The sequence below is a fragment of the Corvus cornix genome, chromosome 14 (genome assembly GCF_000738735.6).
Source record: "Corvus cornix cornix isolate S_Up_H32 chromosome 14, ASM73873v5, whole genome shotgun sequence".
In the NCBI taxonomy this organism is placed as follows: domain Eukaryota; kingdom Metazoa; phylum Chordata; class Aves; order Passeriformes; family Corvidae; genus Corvus; species Corvus cornix.
Genome location: NC_046344.1, coordinates 6,345,375 through 6,373,366, shown reverse-complemented (window position 1 = coordinate 6,373,366; position 27,992 = coordinate 6,345,375). Strand labels below are relative to the sequence as shown.

The 27,992-nt window shown below is 47.1% G+C and overlaps 1 protein-coding gene and 2 long non-coding RNA genes across 4 annotated transcripts; 2 read left to right on the top strand and 1 right to left on the bottom strand.

Moving 5' to 3' along the window:
• Positions 1-298: 298 nt before the first annotated feature.
• LOC109143587 lies at positions 299-5,220 on the top strand. Its single transcript, XR_002043850.3, has 3 exons — positions 299-936; positions 2,025-2,157; positions 3,168-5,220. It is a non-coding gene; the product is annotated as an uncharacterized LOC109143587 (long non-coding RNA).
• Positions 5,221-7,076: 1,856 nt separating this feature from the next.
• On the bottom strand, positions 7,077-27,021 carry LOC104684788. The gene is made up of 5 exons (XR_751025.4): positions 26,936-27,021; positions 25,009-25,214; positions 17,717-17,818; positions 7,939-8,016; positions 7,077-7,470 (listed from the first exon to the last, which is right to left on the bottom strand). It is a non-coding gene; the product is annotated as an uncharacterized LOC104684788 (long non-coding RNA).
• On the top strand, positions 15,419-25,653 carry DHRS7B (dehydrogenase/reductase 7B). Of its 2 annotated transcripts, none has more exons than XM_010392349.3 (7): positions 15,419-15,518; positions 19,865-20,040; positions 21,527-21,642; positions 22,317-22,527; positions 23,152-23,244; positions 24,552-24,704; positions 25,047-25,653. In XM_010392349.3, the coding sequence occupies exons 1-7, from the start codon at positions 15,499-15,501 to the stop codon at positions 25,250-25,252; spliced, it is 975 nt and encodes a 324-aa protein (XP_010390651.1). In that variant the 5' UTR covers positions 15,419-15,498; the 3' UTR covers positions 25,253-25,653. The 2 variants fall into 2 exon arrangements, with proteins under 2 accessions (XP_010390651.1, XP_010390652.1); XM_010392350.4 differs by lacking the exon at positions 15,419-15,518 and adding an exon at positions 16,455-16,597.
• Positions 27,022-27,992: the final 971 nt, after the last annotated feature.

Genomic DNA, 27,992 nt, shown 5'->3' with positions numbered 1-27,992 from the left:
TCTACCCTTCTCTAGCGTCTCATTGGTTTCTTTTCCTTTCTTCTCTCCCCCTCCACCCTTCCTACCTAGCATTTCCCCCGCCGGAAAGAGGCGGGACGACTCGGACGATTGACAGGTTATCCGACCAACAGAGATAAGAGGTGGTGGCTATGTGGTGGGAGCGGCGGTATGATTGGTTGAGATGGACGTCAGTCACGTTGCAAGCGGAGGGCGGATTGGCGGTGGCCGCGAGGGGGCGGTCCTTCCCAGAGCAGCCTACGCTGCTGTCACATCCGCTGGTTCCGCACTCGCTGTTCCCTCAGTGGTTTCCTGAGGGAAGAGGGATCTCCTGAGAGCAGAGGGATCGCGGGGCTCCCGGGAGAAGCTCCGCGCCACACTCCGACGGGCTTCCAGGACCATATATGGTCCCTCCATACCGCCAGCCTGCATCCTGGTGTTTCCATAGGGAAGAAACAAAAGCGGTGTATAACCAGAACTGGTGTTATTTCAGCTTTTTCCTATACAAGGAAATGGGAAGACAGTGAAAAATGTTGGAATCTGTACATAGTTTTCAGCTTGTATGCCACACACACACTGTAGGGTTACATAATGGAGTGAGGCAAGAGGAAAAGGATAGGAATTTTGCCCTGGTTTCTGAAGAGAGAGACCGGAGGCTTTGCAGAGGCTTCTTAGACAAGCACTGCAAACACTGTCCAACAAGGAAATAAGTGGTGAAGTGTCACCACATTATTTCACCAATCCCATTTTTCAGTGCGTGCTAATCACGTTTCTCGGGAGCTGTAACCTTGAAATCTTCACCTTGCAGATTTTCATATCGTGTCCAGTTTCCTGACCTGCTGCTGCAGCTTGCACGAAATAAAAGGCAAAAATTTGTAACAATCACCTGAGGAATTTCCATTTCCTCCAGAGGTGCTGCTGTTTCAAAAAGAAAGCGAGGTAGGTAGTAGGAGACTTAGTTTTTTATTTGTATATAACCAGAAGGTTTGGTGGCAAAGTAGGGCTAAAAAAAGAGCTCGGTTTGTATCCCCAGGCTGAGGCAGCAGCAGGACACACTGTCCGTCTGCGTGGGACACCTGTAATTGTTCCATCTCCTGGCTCACACTGCTCGTTAGCCTTTCCCAGAAATCCCTATTCCACACAGTCTGGGGATTACGCTCCAGCGATACACCTGGAATTGCCCCAGAGCTGGAAAAAAAAGATGCCAAGAGTCAGGAAAGGGCACAATTATCCCACTGTGTACACAAATTGCACTGAATGTTTCAGAAGATGAGAAGTGAAATCTGGAGGGAGGCTGTACCCTGTCTTTGACCCTATGTCTTAGACCTATTAAGTCATCACAGTGCAGCCTACACCTCTTGGAAAGGGAACAGGAATTGGTGCTGCACGTTCTTCCTGTGTTAACCCAACTTCCAGGAGAATTACCCAGTTTTCAAAAGCAAGAGTCAAAGAGAGCCAGCCCCTTCCCTGTGAAAACCACCTAAACATCCTTCAGAAAAGAGGGCAGTTAAGGATTACCAGCTCAAGGTGGATAGAAGGGAATGGGATAGGTGATTAATGTCCTAACAGCATCTAATAATTATTGTCTGAGTATTTCCAATTAAGCAAAACCCCCAATATTGCTACAGTCTAAATACAAGGAGAAAGTTATTCTGCACCAACCAACTGTTACTAATCTGGGGCTTTTCTCCATGGCTACCACATCAAAACAGGAGATAAAGATAAAAGAGAGAATTTCTGCCAATGAAATTTAAGTCCATCTCGCTGAAAAAACAGGATACTAAAGAGACAATACATATGTTCAATGTCCTGCAGACTCTGAAATTTTCACGGAGATTTCTGTGCCACTCTGTCTTGCAGAGTCCCTGTGTTTACTCCCTGTAGGGTGTGGTGTCTTATGCAGAAATAACAAGAATTGTGAGTTTAAATGCAATTGTTTTAAGAAACACCTGCGTTTTTAAGTCGTTCCCTCTCAAAGACCAATTTCCTTTGGAAAAATACTGATCTTTCTCTCTGGCCATTTCCAGAGTAATTCGCACAGTTAACTACTCCTGTCCTGGAGGTTTCTGCCCATCACTTGAAGCCCTGCTGAGGATGTGAGGAGAATCCTCTGAGCCACAAAGAACCCACATGCAGGATACCCATCCTGGACCACACCTGGTGAGACCCACTGTCACTTCCTAAAGGCAGCATGTAGAAATTTTAAGATGAACTCTTAGGGGACATTTCCAAAGTATAGACGTTACCTTTCAAACTTAAAAGTTCCCTCAAGGTTTTCTTGACACCTTATTCTCCATAAAAAAGGGTTTATTTAAGCTAGATTGTGGTAACTGGTACCAGAGTAAAAATGGACTTTGGAATAGTGTAGAAAACAGTGGGTTTTGAGATTATTTGAGGCCAGCTCCTGACTTAGGGAGCTTGAGGCAAAACTCTACGTATGCCATTAAACCCTTTGCTTTCTGTCCTGTGAAGACAGCAGAATCTTGCCTATGAAGTATAAAAACTTCCAACTCTACAAACATTTCTTGATTGTTGCAGCCCACACACTAAAGGTGACACACCAGCACAGAGCGGCAGCCAAAACAAAATAGGAGTGGAAAATAGTGACAACATTTTGTCAGGTATTAATTGTCAAATCAGGGTGGCTTGCTGCACATACACACACGCGAGTTTACAAGTTTGCTGTAGTTTACTTTACTCTTGGGCATAGCTTGGGAATTTTTCTAGAATAAAACCTTTTGGTGCAGCAGATAGCTTGGGAAAGGATTTGCCTCTGGGGGAAGGAAACAGTTTCAATCCCTCCTGTGTCTCTTGGAGGAATTTTTCATTTTAAAGCATTGATGATTATGCTAATTAGTGCTTACCCTCAAATGCCAGCGGAATATAAATGTTGATAGTAGCTAAAACACACTGCAAATGTGCAGCAAAGTCTTCCTCCAGAGAGTCATCTGTGTTCCATGATAGCTCAGCTGGGGAGAAGCAGCGTTCTTCACATGGAAAAGCAAAGTAACTGTCTCTTCTATCCATGTCATCCCAAGGTGGCACTTCTAGACTCCTCTGGATAGCCATGAATCAACTGTTACCTCATCATTTGGGCATGCTTTGCTGTGATATGTGTTAAAATGTCCTTAGTAGTTCTCAGGTAAACAGGAACCTTTCTCTTCGATCAGGTGTGTGAGCAACATCAAGGATTTGGGTAGGATTCCTCCTGTAACCCTGGAGTACAAGTGAAGCTGGCCTGAGTTTGGACCTGCGAGAGGCTGAAGCCACTGGCTCTATAAGTGGATTTGAAGGGGGATGTTCAGGAGCTTTGCTCCTGCAAGCACAGGGGCTCTCCATGCTAGTAAAATACAGAATATGTGAAGATTCCTCAGTACTTCTCCTGCCTTTTTTCAGGCACTCTAAAAAATACAAGTTCTTCCACATTCTAAAAGGAAAGAACTTATAGAACAACTCTGCTTACCAAAACACACACAGAAAAATATTTTAAAGCCTAAAAAGAATACTTTTAACTCTTAAAAATTACCCTATTTTTAATATTCAGTGATATTTTTTTCCCCCTGAGCTCAAGCCTTTTGTTATCCAAACATTTTGAACTTCCATCTAAGTAGTACTGCCATTGCTTAATCCAAAGGCTTTAAAGTAGATGAAGTTGTTTGTCTGGCTGCAGGGCTTAAAGCTCTGGAGATACCACGGGCAGAATCCATTGTGTGATTCTGCCTGAAACTGATTGCTTCTGATTCCCTACAAAGTTCAGTTGAGTTACCTCAGACACCTGAAGGTCTGTAGGGAAACACTGGTGCCTGTCATTTTTCTTGGGGATGGAGTATTGACCTTGCTACAAAACCAGATGGGTTGTGTAGTCCCAGCTACACCAGCTTCTCTAAAAAGCCTTGTTTTCATCCCAATCCAGTGGTAACGGCACCTGGTAGGTGCCAGAGCAGAGATTTCCACGTGGCTCAGTCTTAGTATAGGAGACAGAGCAGCTTCTCAACTCTACAACATTCCATGACAAAGGATTGGTTCATCTGTGCAGATCCTGCTGGGATGATAATTGTCAGTCCAAGGACTGCACAGATAGGTGGATTTTGATGGACCGAGCTGACTCTGAACTCGGTAATCAGCTCCTGACATTCTCCCTTGGAATCATGGACCCCCGGATAGCGAATTTAAAGGTACTGACACTAAAATTCCTTGTCTTTGAGATCTTCTGCAGACCTCTTCAAAGCAGTGCACAGTACTCCAAGGATTCATGGCCCATGGATTGAAAATAGTCCTAGAAAAACACAATGCCTGTGCTTATTTTACTGAAGATTACTCGTTAGATTTCCCGTCAGCACTGTCAGAGGAAGAAATCTTGGCCCCAGCTGAACTCAACAGGAATTTTGCCACTGACTTGAATGGAGCTAAAATGTCACTCCTGCTATTTGTCAAGCCAATTACATCCAGACAATACTTTAACATCTGGCTTCAACTGAACACACAGAGCAGTTCACTCCCTCAGTCTCTGAAGAGCACAGGACATTGGCTATCATCATAAAATTTGAAACATTTGTTCTTGGCAAGCTGCTTGTAATGAAGAGGGGATCCATCCAGTGACAGTATCGGAACCAAGTCCCTGTTCCTTAGCCTATACTTATTGGCAATAGCATCAATAGATTTTCTGTCACTTTCTGGGAAGAATGTCAAAAGCACCCATCTACTGTTACAAGTCATTCTGTTGTAAAAACTTTGTTTAGAACAGCAGATCTGGCCTCATCTGTGGTTTCTCACAGACGAGGGGGGTTTTCACCCAGTTTGTCTTCTGTTTCCCAAGGCACTGGAAGGTCCCTTGTTAGGTCAGGGAACAGCATTTCTATCTAAACCCTTCTCTGAGTATGGTGGTCAAAGGTAAGGCTGAAGGACAGCAGACTATAGGAGAACAAATGGTATGAGCTTGTTTCCCTTTCTAAAAACCCACCTGAGACAAGGCAATAGTGATTTATTGCAAAATATAAACGTTAGGTCACCCTCAAGTGGAGAACACCTTTTCCTGGTAGGAAAAAATAAAACCAGAGAGTTATTTGATCAGGGGTGATTAAAAAATCTATTTGAATGGGCAGACTCAGGATCAGAGAATGGTTTCGGTTGGATGAGACATTTAAGATTATCCAGTTCCAACCCCCTGCCATGGACAGGGACACTTTCCACTAGACCAGGTTGCTTCAAGCCCTGTCCAACCTGGCGTTGAACACTTCCAGAGATGGGGCATTCATAACTTCTCTGGGCATTACTGGGCATCCACAATTTCTCTGAGTCATTGGATGATGTCTGGAAGAACAGAGACATACAAAGAGAGGGGTTTTTATGCATCAGGTAGACAGGGATCTGTTCCCACCTCCAGGACTGGTTAGTTGCTGTACTGCTCACCTGTGCAAAAACAGCTTCCCTTAGTCTCCTTCCATCCCCTGGGATGCAAAACCAAACTCAGTCACCAGCATCTGATGAGCCTTAATTCCCTTAAATAATTAGCTTCTCAAATGTACACAAACAACTCTCATTTTCTGGATTAATGAAGGGAGCTGGGTTCCACTGAGCACAGCTATTATGGGGCTGCTAATACAGTGTTTGATTCCATTGCCTGCCACAGGGCACAGAGCAGTCTGGGCCCCTGGGAGAGCAGGAACACAGGGAGAGCAGCGCTGCAGGGTTAAAGTGGAAGCCACCAGGGGAAACCCTGGTAGTGCTTTGTGGCTTTATGCAGAGGGAGGGATGGTTTTATTTCTGTGTCTGCTGAGTCTCGTCTGGGTTTATGATGTTGCCACACAACCCAGAAGAAGGCTGAAGCTCAGGGAGATCTTGAGGGTGGGTAGCTTGCTTTAATCACCAGGTAAAGGCAGTTTCTGAAGCAGGGTAACAAAAATGTGACACAAACAGAAACCTAAAGCTTAGGTAGTCACACAGCAGCTTCTGCCCAGTTTCTGTAGCCAGAGGAGTAGAGAATGGCAAGGAGTTGGAAGGCTACAGTGGAACTGGAGTGTTCTTGTCCTCTGTGTTCATTTGGCTGAGGAGCTGGTAGGAAGCTGGTTGCAAAAAGTCAATCTTGCCTCATTTTGGCAGGTACAGGCATCTAAACTCTTCAAAACAAACTTCTGTTCTTTCTTTGGGATCTTGGCACAGGGCAGGCAAGTTTGTTTTTCCCAACTGGAAGGAGAAGGAACTGAGGAAATGTCAGAAGAGCCTGCAAAGGCTGCTTAGCTCTGCCCTGGGAGGTTTAAACTGAGGCCACATTACATGGACAACTCAACACTGTTAGGACTGTTCCCTTCCTCTCTCTGCATCACTGCTTCCCTGCCTTGTACATAGGATAGGGAGAAGAGAATAATTAGGAAATCAGGGAATTTGAGATGTAACTGCAGCCACTCAACAAAGTCATGCAGCTTCTCAGACAACTGGACATGAAAAGGTCTGGACTGTTGATTTCCTCAAATTCTTCAGCCATCAAAGAGCCCTTCAGTACATGTCATTCTCCCCCAGCAATTAGTACATCCAAATTAGTGGCCCTGCAGCCCTGGATAAGGATTTGGTGCTAAATATCTTCTCACATGGAAGTCTCCTTCAACAATATGCCCTCGAGCAGATACCATCTGTCACATCTGCAAACCAAACCAAACCTTTTGACCTCTGTAAGAAAAGCCTGAAATTGTATTAGAAGCCTTGGGTTAATCAAGAACCTTGGTGAAGGCATAGCAGGAGTTGAGAGGTTAAGAAGGAATCCATGGAACTGTGATGGTTTATGCAGCAAAGTTTGTGTTTCATTCAGTGCCAGGCACCAGGGACTTCAGAGACCTGCAGGTGCTCAAGAATCTCAGCACCTTCCCAAATCAGGAGCACTTCCCTAGAGGTGGCCATTCAAAGTTAAGCACTTTTGAAAGTGCAGGGATGCTGCTTCTCATGTCAGGGCTTGTTGGGCCACTGACTTCAGAGGAGTAATTTAGCTGAAGCAATCAGGAAATAATTATTACAGTGGAGAGTTAAAAGACAGTAATTAAACTTTATAAATAAATAACTGAAGTGACTAAAAAAGTCCACCCAAAGCCTACTTTTGGAGCACTATTTAATGTAAATGAATCACTTAGTGGACAATACAACAATCATCTGTTCAGCTTCTATTCATTATCAAAGACAATACAGAAGGATTGGCAGGGAATAGCCATGTGCCAGAGGGAGCCCTTTAGGAAATACCACAGAATCTGGACTGGCTTTTGTCTGTTCTTCTATTGTGTTCTGACAATGCTTTGCTAATGAATGTCCAACATCATCTCAGTTGTCTTTTTCTTTTTTTTTTTTCCCCAAAACCAGATGAGTGGTAATCTTGGCCTTCCAGGGTTGCTTGTTCCTGTTGGGAAGTCTTCCACACATTCCACATGTATCAGCTTAGTCAAGGTCCAGAAAGCTGAGGATGTGTTGTCTCAGGCCCTCTGGGAAATCCCACTGTAGGTGATGAGACAAAATCCTTTGATTTGGGCAAAAATCCATTAAGTTTTAAAGAAATCATCACGTATCTTTGAAACACACAGTACTTCAGTGAGTTGTATACTCAGTAAATTTGTCTTTTGTTACTCTATTTGAAAGGACAATAACCTCATTCTGAGAAATAAGCTGCTTTTCCATAGGGAGTATTTACACTGCTCATTCCCAGTGTTATCATGGGAGTTATCTGCAGGAAACTGCAGGCTAAAGGGAATCCCTATCAGGAATCTGGGGAGCTAACCCTAGCAAGCAAACACCTATGCTAGAACAAACAGAGGTAAGACAATTTCAAGCACTAAAATGCTGTCATTATGCCTCAGAATTGATGATCCACTGACATTCCCATTTCTTAGGAGTTACCGGTTTGGAATAGCTCTGAGTTCACACCTGAAGGTGTAGCAGGTACCCAGAGGGCTTCCCTTTTCTTACCTGGCTCCTTGGCTCACTCCTACGTTGCTGCTGCAACTTTAAGCTCCTGCAGCATTGCTGGTTGGACTCTCTGGTGCCCTGCAGTGCAAAATCACTGTGATAGTCTTGAGTTAAGAAAAAAGGGCAACAGTGATACACTTAAGAGAATAAACAGGCTTTTCTGCTGAGAAAATGCATGTGGAATAGCACCCAGATTTGACTTTTCAAGGCTGTCTCTGAGGTTGTTTTATTTTGTATTAAAGAAAATCTGAGGCTCTGCAGCAAATTTCTGCAGCCAGGGGTGATTTCTGTCAAATCCAGTGACAATGGAGGATGTGGGTTTCTAGTTAACACTATCTGGAATTTGAGATAGAAATGCACACTTCATAACATCTTGCTTTGAGCTCAGTCTTCCAAATAAAACAGACAGAGATGGCATCAAACCCTCCAGGGCTTATGCTTGCAAAATCCCCACCAAGTTTGCTGCAAGCTCGGTGAGCAATTTGGGAGTTTTACTCACAGCATGAACTCAGAATGCCACTGAAGGTGGGACTTGAGGGCTGACAGCCCCTCTGGGGGCTATTTCTGATATTACTATTTCCAGCTTCTCACTGTCCTTCAGCTGGAGATCATTCCTGCAGAAACGGGGGCTGCAGGATGGGTGGCACATCTTCTCCTCTCCATGTCACTGCAGTGCTTGGAATAGCAATGGAACCTGAAGTAATTGGTGGGTTGGATTAATACCCTGGGCTGTGTGTGGGGATGCACAGCCCAGCTGCCACCTCGGGGGCAAGACTGAGACCTCTGACAGCGAGCTGGGGCAGCAACAGCCAAAATCCATCCTCCTGGAGCTCTTTGGGAGACACAATTAGTATTACAGCTACCTCCAGACACACCATTCTTGGTACCTGCAAGGCCAAACTGCCAGGTAGAGTGCTGAAAATGGGTGGTTATAGCACCCTAAAACTGCAATCCTGAATGCTGCCCTTTCAATAAAAAAATCTATCACTGGCCAGGGAGAGAAAACTACGGAGCTTCTGATAAACAGTAGTTCATTTTGCGAGATCATTGCCACCATTTGCACTAATTGACTCTTTTTTATAGTAATCTCTGTTAAAAGACAGAATTTCTCAAGTATCCTTTTGGTAGGGAAAAAAGCCCTGATTATGTTAATGCTCAGTATATTAAAGGCATCATCCTTATTTTGGGAGAAAGAAGAACCAGAATAATTACCCTCCTTTGTTTAATAAACTTCCCCTAAAATATCAAAAAAAAATTTATTCAGTAAAGTTCTGTTCCTCCCTGCTCTGGTAAAGAATTTTTTTTGTTAGTCCCTCGAGTGGATGCTTAAGTCAGGTCTCGCTGTAATTACACACCTCGCAGCAGTGCGGGAGACTTAATTAAGAGAGTCGCTGTAGGTGTGTTGTCAGACAGATACAACTCAGTGCTGCTGGAGGAGGCACCAGCATCCAGCTGCAGTGGGCATGTTGGGGAAGAAAATTCAAGTTTGAAGAGGATTTTGAGATCCTCCTGCAAAAAGCAGCGCGGACACACCCAGCAGCCTCTGTTCAAAGCCCCTCAACTCCATCATAAGGGAGTCTGTGGTTTTAAAAATCTCTCTGTACTCACCAGGAGACGCTCTGCCACACGGCAAGATTTCAGATTCTCTCCTCCCCTCCTCCCAAAAGTGTGACTCACCAGTTTCAAATGGTGACATTTCATTCCCAAACTATTCCGGGAGCAGCTGGCTCCATAGCACATGGGGATGTGGGGAGAAGGGAGGAGGGAAGGAAGAGCCAGCTCGCGCAGTCAAAACCACTCATTCTCTCCCCCACACAGGTATGTTGCTTTTAAATTTCAGAACCACATAATTTGGGACACGCTGGCAAATTCCATCGGAGGAAAACAATAAAACAAGCACATTTCAGAGGGAAAACAAAAATATCTGCACACGCCGGTGATGCAATTCCCTGTCAGCCAGGAGGAACTGGGAGAGGGGTTTGCTCTCCAGATGGAATAGATGTGAGGAAATGCCCTGTCCCCACTTCTCACTCGCCATACGAGTCCGAACCCCGCAGTTCTGGGCGAATTTCTGTGTGATCGAGAGTCAGGGTTTAGTCAGCATCAGTATCTTACTAATGATGAACAAATGCATGTGCAGTGAGACGCTGACAACAGGGGAATGACAGAGAATCCGTGTCAGCTCCCGGTCCCGAGAGGAGTTTAGTGTCACACTGCAGTCCGGCATCGCCTTGTCCCTGCTGTGGGGACATCGCTGCCGTTAGCACAACATCCTGCATGTGGGGAGCGGCACGGACACCGGCCTGGTCAGCGCACATGTGCAGGCACAGAATCACAGGATATTCTGAGCTGGGAGGGACCCACAGGGATCACCGAGTCCAACTCAGACGTGAATGGCCCATCCGGGGATCGAACCCGCGAGCTTGGCGGTGGCAGCAGTGGCCGGTGCGGGGCGGAGGACAGGAGCGAGATCTCGGACTGTCACTCTGTGCGTGGCTGTGGGGTCCGAGCAGCCACCCAGCCCCAGCCCCAGCCCCAGCCCCAGCCCCAGCCCCATTCATTAATGCTTGCCAGAACGCACGGGGGGGGAGCTGTGCGCGACGGAAGCCGGCGGGAACGCTGCGATGCCCGCGGGCACTGGCACAGCAGCCTGGCACCGAGGCACTGGGGACACCAGGCTGCAGGGACCATCCCCAGGGAGGCGACAGCCTCAGGGAGACGTGGCGGGGGCCCAGCCCCTGGTTCTCCCTGTGTGTGCCGGATTGGAGTGCCAGGAACAGGCTGTCACAGCACAGCCCAGCCCTGTGCATGTCTGCACAGGAAATGTTTGATTACAGCTTCATTCATCTCCTCTGCTGCCGTTGGAAAAGGGGACGCTGTTCCTGTGGATTTCTCTGCCCGGCAGCAGCTTGGGATCTTGCGCTGGCCAGATCCAAGCCTAATTCCCATTTTTTTTCCCTGGGGGAGCCCCACTGAAAGCAGTGCTCATTCAAGGAAGAGGAGGGTGGCTCGCTGCTCGATCCTGGCATGCAGCAGCAATGACCTTGGCTAGGTAACCATCTCCTGAATACAAAGATGGATATAAAAGCAGCAATCCCCTTTTTAAAAAACACCCAGTCTTCTGCTAAGGTAGGGAAAGGCAGTGATTTGTTAAATAAATGCGTCTGTCAGGGCTGGATTTTTTTCCCAGCTTCCCTAAATGCCCTTCACCAGCAGAGAGGGGGAGGGGACCTGCTCTTTGAAGCCTTTTCCTTATGGGAATAGAAAACACGGAAAGAATTCAATTCTCTGCCACAGCCCAGCAGCACTGATCCACACTTCAAACCCCAAAGCCTGGGAGCCCGGCGGGCTGGTGGGTGCTTGGAGCCTGCAGTACCACAGATTAGCCTTGTTCGATATCCAGCATCATTAAGTGGCCCCCGTGGTGTTAAAGCACAGAAACAGGGGCAGGAATGGAGCCTGGGGAAGAAAAATTAGGAAATTCTGTGCAGAAAGAACTGCGGTTACCCAAATCTTTGATCAAAGCACCATCTAGTGAAGAACAGGCTCCTTGCAGCTGGCAGCGCTCTGGGCAGCTGCACCAACATTTGCCTTTCACCACAGGTTTGCTGCTAAAAACCCCCAAATATCACCCAAATATGCACAGCCCGTGCTGGACCTGAACGAACAGGAACATGCCCCCAAATTGTTGCCCTCTCCTTAAACCTTTCTCAATGGAAACGCGTTTCTCTCCTCCCCTTATCTCCCACCAGAGAATCTCAGCCCCCCTGAAACCCGCAGGGAACGAGGCACCACAGGAAAAGAAGGATTTCCATGTTGTAGTTTGGGAGCTAAGGAAAAGAAAAGGTAAGTGAGCAGTCCAAGGTCGTGCAGGAAGCCAGAGGCAGATCCGGGAATAGAGATCAGCCACCCTGGACCCAGGGATGCCTGAACAATAGCACAGCCTCTCCCTCTGTTGTCATTTAACTCCTTCCTGACCCACCAAAACCCACGAGAAGGGTGGGCTCTCCACTCCTCTGCAGATGTGCCTGTGGCTTTACAGCTCTTGAGGGCCCAGCCCTCAGCCCTTACTTGCTTTTCCCACTCCAAACCAAGAAGGGAAGGCAGCAGGGAAGGACAGGGTTGGATATCCTGAGAGCAGTGAAGCTGCAGGTAGGAAATATTTCTGTACAGTGGGCCTGAGCTGTCCCCTCAGCAATTAAAAAAGACCCAATTAGCATCTTTGTATGGAGATAGTATCTCAGCTTTCCCATGTCTGTGTGTGACAAAACATCACTATCTCCCCTGGAATGATTGTGGAGTGTGGGGATCTTTAGTTGCAGGAGGAGAGGATATTGCTGCCTCTCCCACTCCCCCGGCTTTTGGGTTATCTGCAAGGATTGGGGATTTGCAACACGATCACACATCAGAAATGCAGTTTCAATAAGTCTACACTGTTCTCACACTGAGCTTGGAAATGCTGCAGTGCAGGCTCTGGAGGAGACAGTAATTACAAACAAACCCTATAGAAAATAGCTGGAAAAGAAAAATAATACTCAGGTGGTGGAAAAAAACTGAACTGCAATGAACTGAACCTGCAGCAAAATTCTCCCAGAGACAAGAGCTGAGAAAAACAGTGACCAAGTATCCAGAAAGAGTTCTCTGAAAGGAGTTCGATGTCCTTGAGTCAGAGCCCAGGTCCAAACCAGAACTATAACTGGGGCAAAAGTTAAGATGGGGCAAAAGCCCCATCTTCTTGGGTCACTGTCTGGAAGAGACACAGACAAATCTACAAAGAGCTGCAAGGCAAAGAATTGGAAAAGCCCTGAGAAGCCCTTATTTTTCTGTTTTCCATTCCAGGTCTTGTTTTTTTCCCCTACCACCCTAGAATGTTTTCATTCACTCCTATAAACCCAATTATGGGAGCAGGGAGGGGAGGAGGAGAGTCTGCACCCTTGTATGAGAGGCTGAGACAAGAAAATCTTTAATCATGCCACAGCCCTTTGAACATTTACATCTTCCAGCCAAAGGCACTGTGAAACTGGCAGCTCTCAGTTCAAGCTAGTTCAGGGATGTTTTCCCTGGGGAAGTTTTATTACCCTGTGGGGATTTCTGCCCAGATCTTGGCTCTTAGGGTAAGCAACCAAAGCTTTTCTTACAGCAAGAAGCTACATCTTGTACTCCTGGAGAAAAAAGGTGACAAATGAGAGCCCACAAGAACTAGGGCACAAAACTGCTGCCCTAGAGACTAGGGTTAAAAGGCTGCAGATCTGCACTCAGTAATGCAGTAAAGCAGATGTCACCAAACACAAGTACAAATAGTTCATTGAGTTTGGAGATCTTTTCTTTTCTCCCCCTCAAAAAAGAGCTCCTGCACTGCAAGAGAGCAGTGATAGAACAGCAGGATGTTTATCAAGAAAGTGTTAACATGCTAAAAGGATTCCGGCCCTTTGCAGTTGTGGCCAGATAGGCTGAGAAAGAAAAGAGGAGAGATTTGAGTGCTAATAGAAACAACAAACATGGTTTTAGATTATACCAACATTTACCAGCTGGGGCTTGCACAGTCTCCAAAACCAGTCCTAGATTTGGGGTAGATTCTCCACTAATGTTTCTGAGAACAAAGACATGTCGACATAAGTAAATCATCTAATCCCCATCCAGTGTGTGATGTGCCAATGAGCAGGTTTAAATCAGAGGTGAATTTGTTGCTAATTAAATTAGATTAACCTAAGAAAATGGAATTCCAATCAAAGCAACAAAGTCAAGCTTTACTTCATTGACTTTCCCTCTCCAATTGCAGCTCCAGTCTGACCCTTTGCTGTGTGACTCACTGGGCACTTGGTTTCAGTCAACTCTCCCAGCTCCTGCCAGTCTGGGGACAGACCATTCCCTGTTAAAATAAACACCTGGGAGATACCAGGTAAATGACCAGAGCAGCTTGGGCAGACCTTTCAGGTAACTGCTGCATTAGGCTACAGCTCTTCCTGCCCCACTTGGGTGGGAAAGAAGGACTGAAATGGTTTTTTCCAGCTCTGATTTTCAGAAGACAGCACCAACTAGAGCTCCCAGGAAGGCTGCCATAACATAACCCTTCTTCTGGGTTTGATTTTTTGATTTCATTTGTGTAAATAAAATTATTGATTCTTCCATTTCCTTCCATATTGTCCCTGAAGTCAAAAAAGTGCATTATCATCCTTCCTTTCAGAATGTGTTTTTTTAAGGAAGATTTTAAATTATTTTCTGGTTTTTTCCCTGAAATATTGATTCCTTACTAATGATGCACCGACGCTGAAGCTTTGAATTAATTTCAGTGTTTTCCTTATTAGAAGAGAGGAGCAGAAAAAAGTTATCATAAAAATTTATGATAAAACCATCTTTCAAAGAGCTGCTGCAAAAAGCTGTCCTTTATCCTGCTGCTGTTCACATGGAAAGACATCTGGGATTAACTGCCCTTGGAAAACACTTAAGTATCTCTGAATGCCTCTCTAAATGTGCCTGCTGCTCACAAACACCTTCACAAAGACGTGGAGAAGCTCCCTGTGCCTTTCCTTCCTCAGGGCAAGAGTCCTGGCACATTTGGACTTTGGGATCACTGGAGTCAGGTTTGTGCCAGCCTGGCAACGCTCTATGGCCCTTATCAGTGCCAGCACTCGAGCGAGGGGATTTAAAGCTGCACAACCTGCAGCACATTCAGGCCCCATTTCTGCACAGAGCTCATGGAAAATCAGAGAAATCAGGTTTTCCCCAGTCATGGATGTGAAAGAGGCTCTGTAGAAATGCCTCTTTTCTCCTACTACAGGAATTTGCCATTATTCTTCACAGTCACACCTTGCACAGAGTCCTGTCCTGTGCCAGTGTCACTCTCAGGCACAGGGTGGGATTTTGGGGGTGTCCTGTGCAGGGCCAGGAGTTGATGACCCGTGTGGGTCCCTTCCAACTGAGCTTATTCTGTGATTGTTTCTGCATCTTCCGTTTTCATGCGGAGATACCAAAGAGGACAGAATTTAGGTCGGTGTAATCAGCAATGAGCACGTAAAACAGTGACCACCGCAGATGGGAATTCGGGATGTGCAGGGAGGGTTCAGAGACAGACCGGGATCTGCTCCGTGGGGTCTAGTAATGGCACAAGAGGAACGGACACAAACCGATGACCAGGAAGTTCCACCTGGAGATGAGAAAAAACTTCCCTATGCAGCGCCCGAGCCCTGAGCAGAGAGCGGAGAGGGTGTGGAGCCTCCCTCACCGGAGATATTCCAGAGCTGTGTGGATGCAGCCCTGTGCCGTGCTCTGGGATGGCCCTGCTGAGCAGGGAGCTGAACCAGATGCCCCATAGTGGTCCCTTCCAGCCTGATCCCTTTCGGATTTTGGGATTCTGGGGCCCAGGGCAATCCCCCCCCCGGGCGAGAATCCCGAGAGGCCGGAACCCGTGGTCGGCAGCGCCGCTCCCCCGCCGGGCTGCACAGGCGGGCGGACAGGTGAGGGCAGCGGCTCTCCGGCGACGACTTCCGGTTGGCGTCAGGGCGGAGCGGGCGCCCAGCGGAGCCGGGCGGAAGTGCCCTCGACGTCACGTCCGGCGGTGCCATGGTGACGGCGGTGACCAGGTGGGGACGGGGACCGAGGAGGGCCAGGAGGGCACACGGGACACCCGGGAGGGGCCGGGGGGCTGCGGGTGCGGCCCTGAGAGGGGTGGGGGTCTGGGAAATGCGGGAGAGGTTAGGAGAACGCGGCGCTGGTGTGCGCAGGGACAGCCAGCGCTCTCCAGGACAGAGTTCACCGCTGGTACTGGCATTAAACACGTAGTTGTAGATAAATCAGGGAGACAGCCAGCTGTCATGTCCGCACGGTGGCTTAGGTGGTTCTTGATTTGGTAAATGTGGGCAAAATGCTCTCTTTGGAACAACAAGTGTTTCAATTTTCTAATCATGCCACCTTTGTTTCTGTCCCAAACCCCAATAGAGGATTTCCGCGTGGGAGGGTTGGAATTACAGTTTGTAACTGAGTAAAAGTGGCAGGAAGATTTATGACAAGACGATTTATTAGAATCCTGTACTGGTTTGGGTTGGAAGGGACCTTAAATCCCATCTCATTCAACCCCCTGCCATGGACAGGGACACCTTCCACTAGACCAGATGGAAGACCAGATAATTTCTCAAGTCCAGGCTGATTTTTGGGTGCTGGAAACATATTTTTTCCCCTCTTGCTGCACCATGGGTTGAGGTTGTTGTTTTGCATAACGATTATGGAAGAACTTAGGCAGGATCCATTGAATGACTGCTGAGATACAACAGAATTTCCTTAGGTGATGCTTCAGGTGATGCCTGGGTGACAAATTTATTTTGAGAATTGCAGTTGGGTTGCTGTTTTCCTTCTCCTGTTTCCTGTTTGGAATGAGGAGCTCTGTCACTTGCTGCATTCCTCCTTAGGCGTTTCATTGGTTTCAGAAGTTTGAGGTCACTTCTGTCTTTTCAGTCTGGGGGTTAAATTCCCCCCCTTGCATTGGAAAGGTCAGAGCCCGTATTCCCAAGGTTTGTTTTTAGAGGCAGCCCGTGGCTCAGCTGGCACTGGACTCGGCACATTTGCTTGGATTGCTGCCATTTCCAAATTTAAGTCGGGGCTGTCCTGCTCTGGGACCGGAGGGAGCCTCCAGCTCAGAGTCACTGCAAGTGAGCCCTTTTCTCAGGTAGGACATTGTGCTTTCTTCACACTAAAGTCCTCACTCAAGCTTAAAGGGGCTGTGCTTTTTTCCTTAGGAAAACCAGATTTTTTTTCCCTTCCTTTTATCCCCCCAACCTTTGGATTTGGGAGTGCAGCCTCCCAGTTGCTGCCACTCGTCACGTAAAGGACAATGTGATTCTGGGAGCCTGGAGCTGCAGAATCAGTGTTGTTTGGGGAAGCTTTCAGGGGTTTGGTTCTTTGGGACCTGGTCTCATCTTTGCTGCCTTTAGTGCACCCTTGACCTTATTAATTAATATCCTCGTTCCTTCAGAAACCATTGTCCTGGCTTTTATAGGATAACATCCAGTTTTTGTTTCAGGGGGAAAGTTCTGGAGGGCTTTTTTTATTGGATAAATGTGATTCATTCTATGGGAAGCCTTCAAAAAGTTTCCAATCACCTGTATTTGCTCACATTATCAGTGTTATTTCTGCTCTCTAACAATCTGCATGTTCCAATCCTGCCTTTTGGGATGGAGAATTGGGAATTACAGGACTTGATTTGAACCATTTTATGAGCAGTGGCTTCTCTCATTCTGAAAACCTGATGTTATATACATCACCTGTTAATAACAGGGGTTTTTTCAGCATGAATACCCAAATTACTGAACAAAGTTGGTAGTGGGGTGTCAGACCTTTGAGCAGGAGGTCTGAGATACTCAGTTCATCTCAAATGATGCGTGGAACCCACGTGTTCCTCACCCACGTTTTTAATGTGACACAGCATTAGCTGCTCTGGAGTGTCTTTGGCTACTTCAAAACGTTACCTAAAGTTGGGTTTGTGATAGAAGCAAGTCACGAAATCAAAGCAAAACTTGCTGCTGTAGGTCTGAAGTGCTACAGAAGTTCTTCTGTCCCAAATAATTTATTCAGCTGGGTTTTCCTCTCTCTCCTCCTCTCTCTCTGACTGAACTGAGATTTTGTTTTGGGGTTTTTTTAAGAGGCCATTTGAGCACCTTGGAAGAAGGTACTGCATCTGCATACCCTAATATAAAGGGATTTACATCTCTGATTGGCAAATCCTTCTCTCTCTTGCTCCACTTCCTTCTCTTCCCCATCCCATGTTTCCCCTCCCCAGAGGAGTTACCTGTTGATGCAGACTCCAGCCTGGAAGCTGCCAAAGCAGGTTGTTGCCTGGATTCTTGCCTTGCTGCAGCCTTCAGACAGAGATGGACAATCTGCCCAGTTCCTGTGTATAACATGGAGAAAAAGGAAAGAAAAACAATAAAAGACTTGGAAATATTTTTCAGATCTCAGTGTGCTTTAGTTAGGAGAGGTGTCAGGAAAGCCCCCTCTTCCCAGTTACCTTTTCACCTGCATTTCACTGAAACCAGAACCAGAGCAGGGCTAGATTTTTCCAGTGCCTCATGAGGGAAGTGCCACTGCACCTGTCAGCTCCCACTTTGGAAATAATGAAAGGGCTTAAACGTGGGCTGAAGATTTTTTTTTTATTCCAGAATGTCCTCTAAGCCCAATGTCAGCACAGCACCTGTTGTTCCTGCCCACACCTCGTGTTCTGACTCTCAAGAGACCTTTGAGAGAGCAAAAAAAAGGGAATTATAAAGAAGGCAGCTGCTTTCAATGACCAGCTGAGCATGAATCAGTCAGGAGAACCTTCTCATCCAGCCTGAAGGGGCCAGTGGCCTTGTGTCAAAACATCCCTTTCCCAGGAATTATTTCAGGGAAGATCCATTCTCTCATGTCAAATCAACTGTGCCAGTCCCTGGCTGCAAACCAGTACAAAATACACCCTGTGTGCACTCCCTCAGCAAAGGGCTGGAGGAATAAGATGCTTTGCAATGGCCTGAGCTGAATCCTCCTTTTGGGTTTCTGCTTTCCCACTCTGGGCACGCTTCCTGTGCCCGGGGGAGCTGCTGTTCCGGATGTCTCCCTGCATTATCCACAGTGGATCACACCAGGAAGGACTTCATACACACATGAGTTAGTTCAGGAGTGGGAAGCTCCAAAGGACCCCAAGAAGAGCTGTGTTCTAACTCGATGGTTTTGTTTTCAGACCTTGCCAAGTTTATTTAGAGCTGTCTTTATGTGTTATTTTATTGTGTTCCAGCTGTACCCCCAGAAATACTTACTTTATTCAGTTCACTACTATGTCAGCAAGCTGTTCACTGAGCAGCTATTTGAGGAATTCTCTCCAAGCCCCTGATGGATATCTGGAAGAGCCTGATATTTTCCACATTAGCTCTGTTCCATGGCATGCAGAGCCTCTGCCATACCCTCAGTTCCATACAAGCTCAGTCCTACTCAATGACACTGAATTCTGCCTTAGTTACCTCTTGTTTTCTGCTTCTCATGCTGTCCTTTTGTTTGAAGGAGCACAAACTGTGTGCCCAGAATTTCCCAGTATCTTCCCGGTAAAGGCCTGTCTTGCAGTTCAGACTGCAAGAGTTCAAACTCTGCCTGCACAAGGAAGAAGGGAAGGGAAAATACACTGATGTTTGGTTTTGACTTTACGTGTGACCCAGAAGATTCCAGGAAGGAGTTGTAATTAACTTTACTCTTTCACCAAGCTTTGATAAAAGCTCAGGGATATACTGAGGGAGAATTAGTGGCCTTTTCACAGAACTCCCACTTGCTCTTTGGCCCTGTAGTAAGCTGTCACATAAACTACTCCCGTGAAGGAATGGCTTAGCAAGGAGATTAGGGCTATGCCTTGGTATCAGAATCCAATTCCAGGATGAGATTTCAGTGTGTTAAGCAAATAACTGGCTCAGAGAGAAAACCTGGAGCCTCCAAAAGACAGACTGGCTTATATCCATCTGGGATAATGCACAGTAACTGATCTCTGGCTTGTGGATACTGTGGTACTGACTGTTCTAGAGAAATCCGAGCAGTTTTATACAATCAGAAGAATGTGGAGAATTATCCCAGCCCCAAGGAACTTCCACTCCAAATACACTTTGTACAAGAGGGTGAATTTAGGGCAAAACACGGGAACAGCATCCCTAAGCCCAAGTTTGTTATGTGACAGCTGACAGGACGCAATACAAAGTGTCCTGCTGGGATGTTCACATTACTATTTAAATGCTTAAAATTGGGTACTGATGTGAACTTTCCAAAGCCTAAATAAAGCAATGAGGAAAGCTACAGAGGTATCTTGGTGGTTTACTGGTTGTCTAAGGCAGGGTTAAGAAAAATAATTTCAAAATAGTTTTCAAGCCTTTGCTCATTTTCATCATGGTGAAATGATCTCTTTCCTTTCATCCTGTGGCTTTAGGAAGACAGTTCAGAAAGGAAAGCTCATGGATTTCACAAGCACAGTCATCATCCCACTGCTTTTTGGCAGCCTGGGGATCTTCGCGCTGTTCCGGCTGCTGCAGTGGATGCGGATGCGAGCCTACCTGCAGGAAGCAGTGGTGGTGATCACAGGGGCCACCTCCGGCCTGGGGAAAGGTATGGACACAAAGGAGGGCACCAAGGGCAGGACAAGCAGGGGGTTGTGGCAGGAGCAGCTCTTGGAATAAAGCAGTAATGAGCTGAAAGTTCCTATTGATCTGAATTTTGAGAGATGTGGCTCCCACCTGAGTTATAACCACAGCCAGTGCAGGTTTGGATGCAAGAAAGTCTTCAGCATTTGTTACAGAAAATTTTAACTGTCCTGTATAAAGTGGAGCTCATCAAAGCAAGAAATTAGATGCTGTTCTTGTGCTGTCAGGGGTCTTTCCCCTAAATCCTGAAAAAGCCAGGAAGCCAAACTGTTTCTTTAAAACCTCCCAGAACGGGTGTTCTGCACTCATGTTTGTTGTACTTCCAGCTGCTCTGCCAAACTTTGCACTCCTTCTCCCTGTCCCTCACCCTCAAGCTAAGGTACCTTTCCTCTCATGGTACAAATCCATCCAGTCTGAATTCAGACTCTTGGCATTATTAACACCAGGGAGTATTTTTTTCCAACTAAAACTTATGTTTTGCTTCAATGGCTACATTCTCTAATTCTGCTTTCTATAATTGCTTTAAAAGCTGCTTGGAGGGAAGACAAGGTGCTCTCTGCTATCAAGGCCTTTCATTAGGATGAGTACATTTATAGAACAAATAGAGCTTTAATTGATGCTGCCTTTGCATGTGAGTTTGTCCCTAAGGACAGGGGTGTTCACAAACTGGCCAAAGGAGATGAACTGGTTCTCTCTGCCTGCCACAGCCAAAGAGTGGGAGTGGTAAAGGATCTTGTACTTCTCATCAAGAAGAGAGGAAATTAGTATTCCAGGAGAGACCTTCCAGCTGGAGCGCCATCAGTGCTGTTGGGTGTAGAGACTTCCACCATTGTACAGTAAAGTTTCCTCCCTTATTGACTCATTTGCAAGATCTTTTACAACTCCCCTCACTCCTAGTTATTAATACACCAGACCACCTCTGTGTGTTCATTGCCATCCACATGCAATTAGGAGGGCAATAGCCTGGCATCCCTTCTCCAGCCTTTTCCCGATGAAGAGAATCACCTTGATGAAGCCATTAAATCCCAGGCTTCCAGAACCTCTGGAGGTGTTCATTAAAATTGAAACTCCTAAGACCAGGCTGTGCTGTGTTAGGTAACACACACAAGGCAACTGCGGTCCCTCTTAAGAAGGGCCTCAAGTCAAAAATGAAGAGGCACAGGCAAATTTGACCATCTGAGGGGGAGGATGTGTAAACACCACAATAACTGTCTAACCAGCACAGTATCTGTGAGCACAGCAGCTGCCTCACCACTATCATGTGTCTGTCACAGTCCCAGGAGAGTGGGATGTGGCTGTGACCTCGCTGTAAATCAGCCTCACCATCACACAGCAGCAATAAAGCCACCTCTGAGCCCTGCAAGTTTTAGCTATCACCAGGTTTGATGTGGATCTGTCCTTTGTCTGATACTCAAATGCTTGCTTTTCTCTCTCCCTTGCTTCCTCCAAAGAATGTGCCAAAGCTTTCCATGCAGCTGGCTCCAAGCTGGTGCTCTGTGGCAGAGACAGTGAGAAGCTCAAAGAGGTGGTGCAGGAGCTTTGTGCCGTGAAGAATCACCGCAAAAACGTGAGTGTGGGACAAGGACAGGCCTGTGGGCTCACGTGGCCTGGATTTCTGCTTGGGTTGTTACAGAAGTTACAGAATTGCCTGTGGGTTGGTCTCTTGAGCAATAGGAAAAACGCAACTCCATGGTTAGGGATAGATGTTGCTATAAGAGTACGTGGCATGTCATTCCTTGTAAAAACCCCACAAAAATAAGCCATCTTGGCTAGAAATGGAAGTGAAAGCACATGAGGGCAGAGTGCCCAGACTCTTTACACCTGTACCTCATACACTGAATCTGGAAAAGTGACTTTCCTTCTGTTGGCTTTTATTTTTTTATGTCTATGCCTGCTGACAGTGGCTAAGAAAGGTATTGCTGGCTTCTGTAGAAAACACACAGGTTACATTTTGCCTTTTTCAGATGTGTTTCCTTTAATAAGACAACAGAAAACTTTAGTACTTGTGGAAGATCTCCTTTGTCCCTTTCCTAGGCTCAGGTATAAGGAACAGGCTGCAGGAGCAGAGAAAGACGAGCACAACCCATTTCTGTCACGTATTCCTGCCACATGGAACTGCTGCACTGCAGTTGCACAGGGCCTGCATGGCCCTGCTCCTGTGCTTCCAGAGCTGGGGAATCCCATGATGAGCTGGCACATCCAGCACTGAACTGTATTTTGCTAACTTTACTTTATTCCCAGACGCACAAACCTCACACTGTGCTGTTTGACCTCTCGGACACTAAAACTGTGGTAAATGCTGCTGAGGAGATCCTGAAGGCCTTGGGTCACGTGGACATCCTGATCAACAACGCTGGCATCAGCTTCCGAGGCACAATCGTGGACACAGGACTGGATGTGGATAAGAAAGTGATGGAAACAAATTACTTTGGACCTATAGCCCTCACCAAAGGTACCACATGGATTTGGCTGATGCCTCTGCAGACCAGCACAACTGAGCACAGCTTGACTTGTGTTTCTACCTGGTACAGCGCAGGGTGAGAGGGGAGGCAGGCCTGAGGAGGTGCTTGAGCATGACTGGATGGGAAGTACCCCATTGGAGATGATACCTGGTTCCATCTCCTGACTCTAGCCTGGCAGGAAGTTAGGAAGAGGTCCAGTTACCCTGTCTGCATTGACAGGACACTGACAGGAGAACTTGGTGGAGGTTACAGTGGAGCTGCAGCTTTCCTAGGAAGCTTTGGTTACACAGAAAGCTCAGCCTGCAGCGTGTCAGCTGCAGGAAATGGGAAGATGTTCTGGTGGCAGGAAAAGCAAGTCCTGCTGCCCAGCCTATGGGAGATCAGAGCCACCACAGCAGCCCTTGTGCAGCTGCTGCCACAAGGAGTCTCCTCACAGGTGAACCTCCCAGCCAGACACAGCTTCAGTCAGGCATCCCAAGCACTGTCCCAACCCCTGCACTGAACAGGGATCTTGTAATTCCCTTCAGCATCTCTGAGTGCTCTGAAAGCTTTGATTCTTGACAGCAGCAATGGCAGGACTGTTGTCTGAATGGGTCTTTTCTGTCCTTTGCTAGCACTTCTCCCCTCCATGATCAAGAGGAGACAAGGCCACATTGTGGCCATCAGCAGCGTGCAAGGCAAAATAAGCATTCCTTTCAGATCTGCATGTAAGTACCTCCACAGAAGATGGGAAAGACATATTTGGGGCACCAGGCTGAATAAATACTTGGCTCCTGCTTCCACATTTAGCTCTCCACGGAATTGGCTGCGAGCAGGGAAGGCAGAGCTGTGCATCACCCTCAATGGGGTCACAAACCACTGACAGCACTCTCAAATACAAAATCTTAGCCCTGTCCTAAAGTTTTTAAGGGTTGGAGAAGGAGAATATGTTTTAAAAACAGCTTGATAGTCCTTGACTATAACACTTGAAAGCTACTATAATTCGATAATTTTATGGTATTTTATCCTTGTCATTTGCCTGCATCACCTCCTCTAAGAAAGAAGGAATTTTTTGTTTTAATAAATTATGAAGTGCCATAGTACAAACAATGCCAGAACAAAAGCCTAAACAATCTTGATCCAGCAAACTCTTCATGCTAAATCAGTTATGACAAGAAATATTGGTGGGATTACTGAAAAAAAGCCTTTTAGAAGATGGATGAACTAAGAGGAGAGTGTTTGGCACACAAGCATCTGTAAATCACTGAAAATAAACACTAGAAGTACAGTGGTGATGGCATACAGTGGGTCAGGAGTGGGGCTGAATGGGGGAGAGCCTGGAATGTCTGAGCCATGGGGTTTTGCAGGTAATGTGGGTCCCAATTGCTCAGGAAGTGTGTTCTGAGGAGCTCCCAGAACGCTTGCACAGGGCCCAGAGCCACGTGGATCTGGCAGCAGGAGCTCAGCCCTTGCCTGGGTCCTTGCAGGGTGTGCAGCCTGTGCTGAGCTGGCTTTGGTGCTGCTGGTGTGGTGGTGGCAGTCACAGGCAGTTCAAAAGGAGTCACTCAGCCATTTCACAGGGGAAAATCCTGCCCTAGGCCACGCTTCCCTGCTCTGCCTGTGTGATCTGGTGTTGCCTTATGTGCAGCTAAGCCCTGAACCTGCTCTGCAAGTTCCCAGTGCTCAGCACGTGCAGGGCAGCCAGCTCTGCCTTCCAAAGGCTTTGGGTCTCCTTTATCAGAAGTGGGAGGCAGCTTGGGTTCACTCTGGAGTGCTTTGGCAGGGCTGTGATATTAAGCTCAGGATCGCAGCCAGTTTTCAACTTGAGTTTACGTTTTGTCTTCCTAAATTGCCTCTCACTCCTGCTACCTGTTGCTGCCATTCACTAAACAAAAACAAATGTAGAGGCTGGAGAACAACTCTTGGGTTCTTGCTGAGAAGTGGCTGCATTGCAGTGAAAAACCCATTCAGAAAGTGAAAATTCCTTCAGCCCTGCTCCTTCTCCTTGGTGCACTGTCCTTTTCCTGTTTTCCAGATGCTGCCTCTAAGCACGCTACCCAGGCCTTCTTTGACTGTCTGCGAGCAGAGGTGGAGCAGTATGACATTGAAGTGACAGTTGTGAGCCCTGGATACATCCAGACAAACCTGTCCCTCAATGCTGTCACAGCAGATGGATCTCGCTATGGAGGTGAGATACCACTTGGTGCCCTATTTCTAAAGCATCTCCACATCACCAAGTTATTATAAAGTGTGTTTGCAACACATGGCCTCTGGTGGGGACATAGGTTAGCCCTGAAGGATCAAAAACCAACTTTGGATGCAGGGTAGGAACAGCAAGCCCCAAAATTTAGCCTCCCCAGAGAGCAACTATTGCCTTCTGGGCCAACCACGAGGAACACCTGCCTGTGTTTACACCTGTGGAGTAAAAACCAAAGCAAGCAGCCATGTACAGTTGGAGCATTCCTAGGAAAGATATCTCAGTAAGGGTTTACCTGCTGGTGCTGGTGCTCACTCAGCTTTCCCTTGGCAGTTATGGACAAGACCACGGCCCAGGGACAGACGGCGGCCGAGGTGGCTCAGGTGGTTCTCAATGCAGTGGGACAGAAGAAGAAGGAAGTGCTTGTGGCTGGCCTGACCCCCTGCCTGGCTGTCTACCTGAGGAACCTCTGCCCCAGGCTCTTCTTCACCTTAATGGCATCTAGAGCAAAAAAGGAGAGAAAAGCAAAGGGCTCTTAGAGCTCAGCTCACCTGAGCAGGGAGAGGCTGAGTCCCTGCAGTCAGCTGGGACATCACTGGAGGTGCTCCTGCAGAAAAATCCTTTCTCAAAATGCTCTTTACCAGTGCATGGAGACTGGGAAGTGATTTCCCCCACACTGCTGGAAGACAGCGCCTAAACCTCAGCTGGAGAAGGAAGGGTGCTTGGACAATGGGGGAGAGCTGAGACTGCAGGGGATGGGTCAGGGGAACACACTGCAGCCAGGGAGGCCCCTGTGCTGGAACACTCCTCACCTCACTCCAGCCATGCTCAGCTTTACTGGCCTGCTACAAATAAAACCCACCTGTTCTGCCTTCACACGAGCAGACCTTGGCTTTCCCCACTCCTGTGAAATACAGTCCTCAGCTGGGAGCTCTCGTGATCAGTGTCTCCTTTCCACTCCTTCCAGCCCAATCCAGGACATGCTGCTTGCACTGGGGACACTTCACAGAGCCTCTTCCTGTTAACGTGCCAAGTCATCTGCTAAATTAAGCTCAATCCAGTGCCACTTTTAAAGAAGTAACTGATGTACAATTTGGGTGTATTTGGCCGTCATTTTACCTGTCTGAATCGTGCCCTACTGATGTATTGGGACAGTTAATTCTGCAGTGGCAGCACTCTCTGAATCCCAGCCCAAGGAATGCAGGGAAGCACTGAACAGGTAGAACAGCATAGCAAGGCAGCTGCTGCCTGGACACACTGCACAGGTGACAGCAGCACCTGGGCCACCTGCAGCACAGAGCAGGTGTGATCCTGTGGATGCCAGGCACTCTCTGGCACATAGAGAAGAACCCATGTGTGTAGGGTGCAGAGTGTAGCAGACAGACCCTTTGTTCTCATCTGCTTTAAAGCAGTCACAGATGCTAATTAGGATCACATCCAGTGGGGAATCATAACCAGCCTGTTCACATATCACAGGCTTTAGGGAGCCTGACAGCCTGAAGGGGAGCCATGTTCCATTCCTCATCCCTTCTCCTCATGTGAGGGATACCAGGACCACTAGGAAAAAGGAATTACTGCACAGAGAGAGGGCAGAAGTAATCTTAAAATTGAAATTAATTCTACTAGTACGAACCAAGGTCCAGCCCCCTCCTGCCACCTCCATGCACTTGCCAGCATTTTCCATGTGCCCTGCCTCATATGTCCTGCCTGGGAGTGCACATCTCAGGACAAAGAAATTACATTGCTATGAAATTAATCCCTTGGTCTACTCCAGCTCCTCACAGCAGGTAACATAAGAGGAAGGGAAAGCAGAAGGGTTTTGTTTTTCTTTACACCCCTGCAAGGTGCTATTGTACCAGTAGTAGCTGCAGAACAACATACTTTATCCCAGCCCTCTTTATGGGACCTGTTAGCTTACACAGTGTGAATCCACATCAAGGATTAGTCACACAAACTCTGATCCAGGTGCACAGGCTCAGCAGGACCTTCTCCTTCCAAAAGCCTTTCTTAACCACTACAGATTTATAAATGATCTCTGAGAACCAGGATGTGTTTAATGATCATAATGCTGCTGCTCTGTCAGGACATCCATCCTCTGCCACCTTCCCTGTGGCTGAGGCTGCAGCTGTGTCACAGAAAGGCCTGGGGTTGGATTGACAAGTTGAAGTTTTCAGGTGTATAAATATCTTTTTTCCTGTTAAGATAGGAAAGCAAGGCATTACCTTCTCTCCCTCTCCACAAGGGGAGTGCTGGTGTTAAGTTGTGCTTTTCCTTTTGTGTTTCCCATGCTCAGATCCTCCATTTTTTGGTGAAATGCAGTGGTCCTGCCAGTCTCCTTCAGCTGCTCCATGTTCTGGTGTTTCAGGTTGTGGCTACCCAGGGAGGGGCTGCTTTGCATTTCTGTGTTCCCATCCAGGGTACTGAGGGTGAAACACATCAGGCCTGAGGGAAAATTATGTTTGGGGAGTTACTGTAGGAACTACAGCTCCAAGGCAGAGGTTGCTGAGAAAGCACACATTCCCTTTGGAAATAAATTTCCTCTCTGTGAGAAGGGGAATGTTGGACACTCCAGAGCATGTCCACAATGGGCAGGGTGGGCAGCAAAGTGTGGGGGCTTCTGAAGAGAGGTTTGTCCCCAGCCACTGTTGGTTCCCAGCTACTGGCACAGTGGAAAGCAAATACAGCACCACTCCACATGGAAGAGAATTTCTGGAAGTTGTTTTACCATTTCACCATGCACTAAAATACCCCTCAAGACCCCTCTCATTCTCCCAGGTCACCTTGCACAGTTACAGCCCTGACTAACAACTAGAATGTTAAAAAGCATTTTAGCTACATTATCACTGAGATTCCTTGGAAATCACGTGTGTTTTTAAATCAGACCTACCCATTGTGACAGCTAAGCTGACTTTTCACCTTTCCTCCTGCAATGGGAGACCCCAGGAAACTTGCTAATTTTTAACTCAAGTCTCTGATGCCAGCCATGCATTTAGGGAACCTGCCATAGCGATCATTCCAGACGAGGGGAAGCTTAACACAAAAAGGTACCAGGACCCCAGAGGTTTGGTGCAGAAAAGGAACTAACAGCCCTGAGAATTATTCTGCATTGAGTAAAAAAACAGCAGGAAGACCTTTGGTGTGGCCAGCACAAAGGTATTTCAGGGCTTTCTGCAGCAATAAGCAGTGTTAGCTATGGCAGATGTGCCACTGGCTTCAAATCCATCCAGCAGGGTTTGGAAACACACATCAGGGTGAAAGGGCAGCCTGCCCAGCCTGGCC